The sequence below is a fragment of the Plectropomus leopardus genome, chromosome 3, assembly GCF_008729295.1.
Source record: "Plectropomus leopardus isolate mb chromosome 3, YSFRI_Pleo_2.0, whole genome shotgun sequence".
In the NCBI taxonomy this organism is placed as follows: domain Eukaryota; kingdom Metazoa; phylum Chordata; class Actinopteri; order Perciformes; family Serranidae; genus Plectropomus; species Plectropomus leopardus.
The window spans coordinates 20,895,138-20,905,423 of record NC_056465.1 but is presented as its reverse complement, the minus strand read 5'-3'; the positions used below and the strand labels follow the sequence as shown (position 1 = coordinate 20,905,423).

The 10,286-nt window shown below is 36.9% G+C and overlaps 1 protein-coding gene across 3 annotated transcripts; it reads left to right on the top strand.

Annotated features, from left to right (window-relative positions):
* The first annotated feature begins 1,256 nt into the window (after window positions 1-1,256).
* On the top strand, window positions 1,257-10,068 carry LOC121940997 (afadin- and alpha-actinin-binding protein-like). 3 transcript variants are annotated; one of them, XM_042483688.1, is made up of 14 exons: window positions 1,257-1,337; window positions 3,699-3,815; window positions 4,269-4,417; window positions 4,567-4,770; window positions 4,977-5,087; window positions 5,546-5,681; window positions 5,819-5,894; window positions 6,224-6,404; window positions 7,732-7,879; window positions 8,214-8,350; window positions 8,715-8,891; window positions 9,035-9,152; window positions 9,461-9,602; window positions 9,694-10,068. In XM_042483688.1, exons 2-14 carry the CDS (start codon window positions 3,797-3,799, stop codon window positions 9,845-9,847), a joined length of 1,752 nt encoding a protein of 583 aa, XP_042339622.1. In that variant the 5' UTR covers window positions 1,257-1,337; window positions 3,699-3,796; the 3' UTR covers window positions 9,848-10,068. The 3 variants fall into 3 exon arrangements, with proteins under 3 accessions (XP_042339622.1, XP_042339623.1, XP_042339619.1); XM_042483689.1 differs by having other exon boundaries at window positions 4,266-4,417; window positions 8,718-8,891; XM_042483685.1 differs by having other exon boundaries at window positions 4,266-4,417.
* Window positions 10,069-10,286: the final 218 nt, after the last annotated feature.

Here is a 10,286-nt window from a genome sequence, read left to right as displayed (position 1 = left end):
TTTTTGATAAATAAAAATAAAGAAGATATTCACTGCCGGACGATTAGGAAAATCTTAACATTTCAAACATGTCGACTAAGAACTGGCATCTGAATGAGCCTTTTGCACAGAAAAAGTACAGGTGTGTACAAACACTTAGCCAACTGAACTCATTTATTCTGTGAACTATGAATGTACAGTTGTTTGCATAGTTTTTCTAAGGTGTAGCTTACGGTGCTGTGCAATGAGCTGTTTTACTGCATTGTTTATTCGATGGTGTATCAGTTGCATTAAACTTCATTGACAGTTATCATTTTGTTCATTCATTTACGTTCACTGCTTTATGCCTACTATCTAATTGAAATATTTAACACTTTTTAGGTTGTGCTTCTTACAAGTGGTGGAGGGAGTATTCTAATTATTTTACTTAAGTTAAAGTACTAATACCACACTGTATTACTAGTCCTGCATTGAAAATATTACTTAAGTAAATAAGTTTAATCAGGAACATGTACTTAAAGTATTAAAAATCAAGGACCCAGTCCACAAAATATTTAAAACAACAATAACAAAAAGTAACACACAACAACAACAACAAATAACAAATAAGTATTATTAATACAATAGATTAATGTAATACATTAGAAAACAACATGAATTTACCAAAATAGTTGCCAATCATCTAATTGATTAATTAACTATTAGTTTCAGCTGTAATTGCATTAACTGCTAGGTTATTTAATTTGTAACAAAAAAATTAAACCTTGTGGATACATTTTGTGAAGTGAAAATATACAATACTTATGTCTTGAATGTAGTTGAGTAGAAGTATAAAGTAGTATGGAAAGAAAAAACTCAAGCAAAGTACAAGTACCTCAGATTCTTACTTAAGTAAGCTACAGCACTCAGTAAATGTACGTGGTTACATTCCACCACTGATCCTAACACATTTAAGTGACTGACTGCAAATAGGGTTAAGACTATTTTATCTTACTTGATAGTAATCATAGTCCAAAATATGTGGTCATAATAGAATAATAACTGAGTAAATTTAAAAATAAACAAACAAATAAATTCTACGCTTTTCTTCGTCATTGTATTTTAATATTTAGTAACATTTGGCTTACTTAAAAAGGCAATTTAAAAATTTAATTGCCATTAAAGCATTTGAAGTAGCTCACAGCCAAGAGCCAATCATATTGCGCCGTGCTCGGTTGCTAGACAACGAGTCGGCCAATTAGCGTGGTGGTTGTTTTGCTTGCAGTGGTGTGTGTACTGTCAGTTAGACCGACATGGTTTTAGGAGCTGCTGCCTCGTGAAGCGAGAAGCAGTTTGGAAATATCTAACAAACTGCAACGGTAAGTACGTTATCTAGACATTTCGGCATTTGCTTTTTAATAAATGTAACATTTTAAACGTCTGCTTTCGTAACTAACAAGTCGGCTTTTTTGGCTGAGACAGCGAGCCGCTCGGTTTCAATGTCAGGTTGTTTTCAGCTGGCAGTTAACGTTTGATTAGTTTAACACTGACTGGCTGCTTTGTAAAAGACCTACTGAACATTTGTTTTGATTTATTTTAATTACTTCATTAGCAAAACATGATTTCTTGAGTGAACGGTGTCCTGGAAAGCTAACGTCAAGGTTACACATTATTACCGACATACTTTGTTTCACGGTTATCTGTATGCACGTATCTCACAGTAACTTATAAACGCTAGCTAAATTATTTGAAACAACTAGCATTTGTTTCGCCCCTAAAAGTAACGTTAAGGTAATCTATTTGATATATTTACTATTCTCGGGGTCACCTAAGTCAGTGTTTTTACATTTGCATGTCAGTCGTATCGATGATATTCGCAGAGATGTCAGTCGAATTACTTAAACTTTAAAATATTTGCATAGAAACATTGATATTTTGTAAACCATGTATATAAATATATGTTAGTTCATTAGGTAGGCCTACACCTAGCTAAAAAAATGCAGCCTTATACAGTACTGAGCAAGTGCTAGTCTTAGGCCACCTTAAACTTATCTATCAGAAGTCTCTTTACTAAAATACAACTAGAGCACATGTGAAATATCTATACAGTATTAAATACGCAATTATTTCAGAAAAAACAACTTCAGCAGGCTAAAGTTAGTTCAAGTATGTAGTGTCACCTCCCTTTCAACTTAGCATGTCTTGAACTCTCTTGGGCAGACAAAATGAGCTTAACAATACTAATCTTTTGGTGTATTTACACCAGATTGCATTCAAGACATGTCCAAAGCTCAGTATTGGTTGTTTCAGATACCTTTTGTTATGGTTGTACAGCTCAAAGTTTCACACTATCAGCTTCAGTCTTAGTAAACCATTTTGTTCAGACTTTTTTTGTTTTTTTAATGCATTGTACATGTTCTTTGTGTTCTTTGTTTGTATCTCAATAAAGAGAGTGAGAAATATACATTACTAAACAACAGTTATGCAAAAAATACTACCTAAATGAAGGTCATAATGTCCAGTGTTTGTTGAAACTGTTCAACTTTATAGTCATTTTAAAGGCTGAAGTCTGTGCTGCTTTTTTGCATGAAAGGTTTGCTACAATGAGGGTGACAAAATAGACTAAAAGGAAACAGAAAAATTAACATTATGACCTCTCTTAGGTTTTATTGCAGGGCTGTTGTATTAGACTGCATTAGATTTAGCCACTTAGAAACTAAGTGTAGGCAGACCAGTCTGAGCTGCCTCCTGTGATCCCATCAAGTATCCCTCATGGTTGGGAATGTGTTTTAAAGTCTTTTACAAATTAACAGCAAATCCTTATACATGCCACTGAGGGACCTCAAACCTTATGTATTCTGTAAATGCTTACTTGGAAATTTTCCTGTGAAGATTTTATACTAAAAAGACATTTGATTAATGAGTTAAAGGTTAACACTTGTTGAGTAGTCAGTCTAAGCGGGGTCTTGGCTTGCTAAGCTTTGTGGCTGTAGGCTTGCCATCTGTCTCGCCAGGCTGATTAAGTATCCCTGAAACCAAAGGGTAGCCTTCCTGAGTTGGGGAGTCACAGCCTTCTTATGAGTTCAATATAGAAAAAAGTAAATTGACAAAATGCTTTTTTGTAAAAGAAATATTCCATTATGACATGCAGTTTTTGCTAATTCTCAGATAGTTGCTGTTATAGAATGAGGTGTTGTAGATGACACCATACGTTTTTAGTGATAAAGTATGATTTATAGTATGTCTATTTGTTTTAAAAAACAAAACAAACATCCCCGTACAGGAGGAGAAATGCTTTTGATTCTGCAGACAAATCCCCATACTGTGTGTCCGGGATTAGTCTGATCAGCTGATTATAAGAGCATTGAGATAAGATACTGGCCTGGTCCCAGCCTGTAACCTGTACACTCCTGCAGTGACAACAGTGTCATACAAAAACTACAACATCAACAAAAACATCACAACAATAACAATATAACAATCATAATGAAACTGTCAAACCATCTCTAAATAAACACACATTTTTAATATTTGAAATAATCTTTTTTCAATGTCATTACTGTTGCGCTCGTTGCCTGTGATAGATAGATGAATTAGCCCTTGTGATTCTGCTGTCCTCCTCACACTCAGTTATTTAGGTTGCTGCGTATTTCCACCCCTCAGCGCTGCATGTTTACTTCCGTTGCCTATTAATCCAGACTGTGTTGAATGGACGCTGCTAATCTGACCCTCTATTTCAGGAACACTGACTGTGTAGGTGGATCTTGTGTCGAGATTTGTGTGTCCTGCACATGTAGTAGACGATCCAGACACGTAGCCTGAAGGCTGCACTGCAACAATGCCAGAGTCTTCCCTGGGTGAGTTCAGATTTTGACATCTTTGTAGACCAGTGAATATGCACTGTGAATGAGACATCTTAAACAGTTGGCTTTTGTACTTGTACTTGTAGCAGTTCATTAACACTTTCACATGCAGCAGGAACTGTTAAATGATTTGTAACAGGATTTTGACTTGATGTTGGCATAATCACCAATCCGTTAGATAAAATGAAGTATAGTACAGGAGTGCTGTGTGTAGCTATTGTGTAATTTTGACCTCTATCTGGTGCTCTGTATCAAACCTTGTGAGTGAGGAACAGCTTAAACTAACACAAATGACAGACCAATGCTCTTGTTTGTTTTAGTGCTCAGAGTAACCCTAATTGATTTAACATTTACTGTATATGAAGTATTCTGCTTTTGTTGTCAAGTATTAACAAAGTAGCACAAGGCCATACTGCATATATTTGACAGACATTTTTTCCCCAGAAGTCAAGGACATTTGCAGCAGCTCCGTTGAATGTAGACCATCTCCCTTGAGGCAGTTTAGCCAATCATTGCTGCCGCTGCACAGGAACTACATGCACAGTACATTCTGCACAGACAACAATGTGCAGGAATGTCTGTCACACATCAGTCAGGTTTGTAAACTTACAAATGTCTCTTATTAACACATACATTCATAGCCTACTTGTAGTTTAAGGCATATGCAATACGACTGCAATGTTCTGTGTTTGAACCTGGCTGGTCCTCCATATCTTTTCTTTTTCCTTTATTCCTACTTCTACAGGAGGTGTCGTCTCTTGGCCTCCCACCAGTTTGGAAGGAGTCAAGTGGCAGCACAGAGATGAATGTTGTGGCTGTGTTAAATTGCATGTATGACCTGATTCAGCTGCACCGCAGGAGCCTCCGCACCCTGGAAAACATGGAAGTGGAGCAGCTTAAGACCAGCAGCAATGTGGACTTCCTGCAGCTCACCAGCACCCAACTAAAAGTACAGTAACATTATGTTATCATATTATTCTTCACAACAAATTAAACACAGTGATTCCTTTATATTTGTATTATTTTCATATAGAAATAAAGATAACAGGACAAATGTTTAACCAGAACTAAGCGCCTCAAGAATTGGTTGTCAAAACTTAAAAATACCCAGCTCTCATGTTAAATGTCCATGCCCATGTTGTCCTTTTATCACAGGAGCAGCTTGAACTATCCAAAAGAGAAAATACGGGACTCCTTGAGAGAGAGCGACAGCTGCAGCTGAAAGTGAAGAGTTTGCAAAACTGCCTGAAAAATGAAAAAGAAGAGGTACTTTCTTTGGACTTACTGCATCAGACAATGACTATTTACATGCACAAAATATTCTGTTTTTTTGCCCTCATTCTTAAAATGACAACATCTCTACTAAGCTGTTTACATGGCTAATGAAAATCAATACTCTTCTCATTAAAAATGGGAATAACTGTCACTTGTGTGACAGGAGTTTTACATAGGTGGCAGAGTTGTTTGACTGTGGAAACACAGCCTCCCTCTTTCTTTCAAATGCTACATTCGAAATGAACCACAATTTAGAATATCCAAAAGGAATATGCTGTACACACGACCCGTTATCAAATTCTGAATATTGTGATATTTTGAATAATAGTGGAATATTAGTGTGCATGTAAGTGTAGTCAATATTGAGTGAATCAATAGAAAGTTTTTTTTTTAATCTTAGATGAATAAGCATGACAACAATAAACAATTGTTTTATTTCCTCCTGCCAGGTGCAGAAACTTCAGAACATTATTGCTAGCCGGGCCAGCCAGTACAATCATGAGATGAAAAGGAAAGAAAGAGAATTTAATAAACTCAAGGAGCGCTTGAATCAACTTCTGGTTGACAAAAAGGACAAGAAACAAGGTTAAAGAGAAAACCTGTTCAGCCCTGTCCTTTGCCCCAGCATTTAACATTTTAGATTGAAACCAACATTTTAAAACACAATATTAAAATGAATGTGCCCCTTGTGACTTTTCTAAATTTATCTTTCTTGCTTCCAGCCATTGATGTATTGAATAGCATTGGAAGAGCTGATGGGAAGAGAAGCCTTTGGAAAACTGAAAAGACAGAAGCAAAGTGAGTTTACTTCTAATTTTCCAATTTTACATGTATCACTAAGCCTTGTCTCTAGAGACATTTTAATATGTGTTAATAAAAAAAAAGGGAATACAGGAGATGGAAATAAACACCATGATCTGAGAAAGTACTACTTATTCTAATTTTGTACATCTGCTCAGTCAGTCAGTTTTCTAGGTGACACAGATTTATTTTGGGAACATGCGTACGCTTCAAAAATAGTGGCACTGCTGAATGCTGTAGCTTTGATGAATTAGCTCTCTAGCTGTGTTATGTATGTGAGATTATGACAGTGAATAAACATAGATGATCATCTCTCTCATTCTAAGGCATGAGGGGGAGATGTATAAGACTCTGCTGAGTGACTATGACACCCGACAGAGGGAGCTGTTGCTGGAAAATGCAGAGTTGAAGAAAGTGCTGCAGCAGATGAAAAAAGACATGGTGTCCATTCTGAGTTCAAGGAAACCAACGTTGAAAGACGACAAACATCATGATGATGACATACATGTAGGACAAGTTGTTTCTCTCTTTTCTGTTTCTTAACTTTCAGCAACAGACAGATGCTACTTTTTCAAGTCACTGCTGTCACTTCATTGCTCTATATTTCTGATTTGAAAATATGTGATCTTGAATTTATTTCTTAGGGCTTATAAAACAACCTTTTACTCTTTGGCCTCCCAGTATTTTAACAACCTAATAAGGCAGAGAGATTAATTGATTTCAAAGTGGTGGTTCATTTAAAAAATCATAATTTGTGTAGCAAGTAGTCACCCTGTGTTATGCTGGATTTGTGAAATCAGTTTTTTTTTTTTTGTCACAAGCCACCAAGGTTAATGAAGAATCCAAAACCAGAGAAGATGCTCGATGAATTGGAGAAAAATTGGATCACTTTTAACAACAGATAAGCTATATTAAAACGAGGGCTGTACCCGACTCAGAATTATGCCAGCAAAATCAGATTTGGCTGTTCAATACGAATATTCTGTGATTCGGTTTGGTTTCCATACATTGTAAAGATTGATCGGGCTCAGCTGGACATTCAGTGTGACAGCGGCATAAATGTAATATAGTAAGCAAGCTAACAGTGTTAATGATATGAAACAACAGTTTTTCAGACACTAGATATCAAAAGCCAGAGAGTGTATCTTTTTAAGTTGCTGTGAGCTGCAAATGCATAGTGTGCTGATCTGGTGAGTAAAAAAAAAAGAACCAAAAAAAACTGCTTGGCTTGAAGCAATCTCAGTCGACTCAGGGTCTCCGACAGATAATTTGAATTTCTACCTTTCAAGGGGCAGCCATAATCCACACAGCAGTTTACAAACCAAAATCTCACACAGGTATAATCCAGGTCTCATTTACCCAGATGTATGCTCAGTAATTCCCAAACACATTTTCACTTAATCCTAACATCATCAAAACATTTTTGCAAAAATAGTCTCATTTATGGATGAGTACTGTGCATTACAGCTCTGCTCAAAGGCAGAGTTTGTAAACAGATGTTTTGATAAAGTTATGACTGAACAGCTGGGTAAAAAGTGACAGTGAGGAACATAGTGTTTTACCCAAAGTTGATGCTCAACTCTCAATGCTCAGGAAAAAGAAGCCAAACTTGCAGCAGTCAGTGCAAAATAAACACTCAGCATCCCGTCATACTGCTGGCGTTTGTAGTGTAAAAACGGCGCTCTCATTGCAAAGAATTAAAAAACAAAAAACACTCTGGCCTTAGGAAGAACCCCTTTGTGTACATGGCCCCTTAAATGTGTCATAGTCTTTTAGATGTGTTTGCCATGTGTGCAGCCAATAGATTCAAGAATATTTTTGTTGTCATTCTCAGGCTGACTCAGAGGGGGAAGAGGAAGTGTTTGATTCCAGTAAAGAAAGCGTAGAATTGTATTGCGTTCATGCCCGGGAGAAGCTGACAAACAGTATTCGCCTCCAGTGGCGAAGACTCAAAAGCCACGTTGAAAGATTGGACAGCCAAGGTAGTCTACATACACTTCATACACTGTCACTCTTGACCCTGATACTGTACATGGAAGGAATGTCACGCTGTGTCATGCATGCAAATTTGGATTCTTCTCTAACGCCCCAAAATGTGTAAAATATTCCTGTGATGCATGTTTTCATTACATACTGAAATCACTGGTCTGATTACAGCTAATATGCTTATATGAAGCAGTTTCATCAGTTTTCTCTGTTGAGTTTTCCAGTGACAACTAAGACTGGACGTTGTTTTCCTGTCTGTTAAAAGCAGTACATAAGAGATGAAATTAAACATAATTGTTAAATTTGATTTTTCGGGTTTTTTTTGTTCAGCATCTTTGGCTCAGCTGGGCGAGAGGAAAAACACTGATGCTGTTTCCCGAGAGACACATGAGGAGGAGATGGACAGACTGAAGCTGGAGATCCAGCAGTGCAAAGACTTTATTCAAACACAACAGCAGCTTCTGCAGGTAAGACTGAATTCAAGCCATTTTAGCCATCAAGCTTCTTGCAGCCCAGTTGCCCGAGGAAATGTTTGCATTATACATTTCTGCAAACCAGGACTACATCACATTTGCAAGTTTGATAAGTATCATATTGACATTTCTTATGTGATGTGCTATGTAAGCTGAATTTTGTTATCAGGAGGTGGAGGGGATGGTAGATGGCATGTGACTTTGGCAAGACACCAACCAAGCTTTTTTTACCTGAGCACTTAAACTAAAACCTTGTTTGCATGTTGGAGGAAAGATCCTGTATTTGGTTTGTTGCAACATTTAAATCTTTTATTAATTTCTGGCTAATCAAAACGCCTTTTACGTCTTTTTCTTGCAGCAGCAGCTGAGCTCTCCGTGTGATGAGGAGACTCACTGCTCACTGCTGAGTGACTGCTTCATGCTGCAGGAGAAAGAGCGCTTCAGGGAGGAGTGGAAAACCCTCGAGGAACAGAGGAAGATCTTTGAGAGGGAGCGGAGGAACTTCACTGAGGCAGCTATAAGACTCAGCCATGAGGTGATTTATAAAACATCCCTTTTTAAAAAACTGGTGTGAAATAGAATTTAGGACATACAGCAAGAGGATAAGATGACTCATTGATGTCTGTTTTCCCCTTTTTGGCTGCTTTTGGGATGACTTTTATCTGGTTTCACTTTCAGAGGAAGGCCTTCGAGGACGATAGAGCGACGTGGCTCAAACACCAGTTTTTAAACATGAGTCCATTTCCTGACTCAAAGAAACCCCAGATGTCAAAGTCTAAAAGTGCCTTTTTAATACGTGAGTGTTACAGTTTACAGATTCAGTTCACCTTTGTTTTGATATTAGAATTTTCCACAGTTGATTGTTGAATAATAACTGGAAAAAAACTAAATGTTACATGATTTTGAACACTGCCAATGTAATTCCATTTTAACAACAACTGTGATGTAGTTTTATCTAAACTAAATCACTTCTTTTACATGTATTTTGGAGTAAAAGTATAGGATTATGTTACAATTTGTATATTTGTCTTTTTTTTTTTTTTTTAAATCTCCTTAAATCACTTTCCTGACAAGGATCAGTAAAGTTTCATCTTATATTTGCAGCTAAAACAGAAGCAAGCACAGCCTCAGCTCCAGAAAAGCTCACCAAATGCCCGTCTGGCACATCTTCCCCAACACCCAAATTTGTCCCACCCACCCCAACAACAAACCTTAATCACACACTTTGCCTTACCCCAGAAAACAGGTACACAGTTTTATTTTCACAAAACATGACATAATGTACCTGTAATTGAATGCTGCTGTCGTGTATTTCTGACTTTTTTATCATAATTTAGTTTCAGATCAACCAAACCAAAGAGAAAGACCGAACATGTCGAAGAATCAAGCATCTTTTTAAACGGGAATTTTCCAGTTCAGCACAATCTTTGGAACGACAGTGAAGACTACAGCAGCCACACACTCACAAAGGAAAAGACCAGCTCTATATGAACCCCAAAACTCATAAATTGAAGCAGAATTCTCATTTAATTTTGGAGAAAAACACCTGAATTGTGAATGCCATACACTCGAAGATGGACCGTAAAATTATTAAATAACAGTCAAAGTCAAACTGGCTCTGATTAGCTGCTGGTGTTCTGTGCAACTGAAAGAAAATCAAATTGTTTCTTTTTTATCATTGTACTGTAGATTATGTTTTGAATTTATTTATGTGGTGCTGTAAATCTTATTTATTTATCTTAGTCTAGAGCTAGTGTTTTTTTGGCAATGCAGGTGCGCCACAAAAAGTGATGTATGCCAGTAATGGGATGCTACTTGGCCATCATTAATAGTTGCTGTTGCACCTAAATTTGCCTAAAAGTATATCACAGCTTTTCAGCTTATGTTACCATGTTAAACTTGTGGCACAATGTTTTAGAATGTAATTTCA

What these genes read in the sequence shown, in the direction of transcription:
- LOC121940997 (XM_042483685.1), top strand. An exon ending in GTCTGTCACACATCAGTCAG is followed by an intron (nt 4,418 to 4,566) that starts GTTTGTAAACTT and finishes CTACTTCTACAG; the next exon opens with GAGGTGTCGTCTCTTGGCCT. An exon ending in TCACCAGCACCCAACTAAAA is followed by an intron (nt 4,771 to 4,976) that starts GTACAGTAACAT and finishes CTTTTATCACAG; the next exon opens with GAGCAGCTTGAACTATCCAA.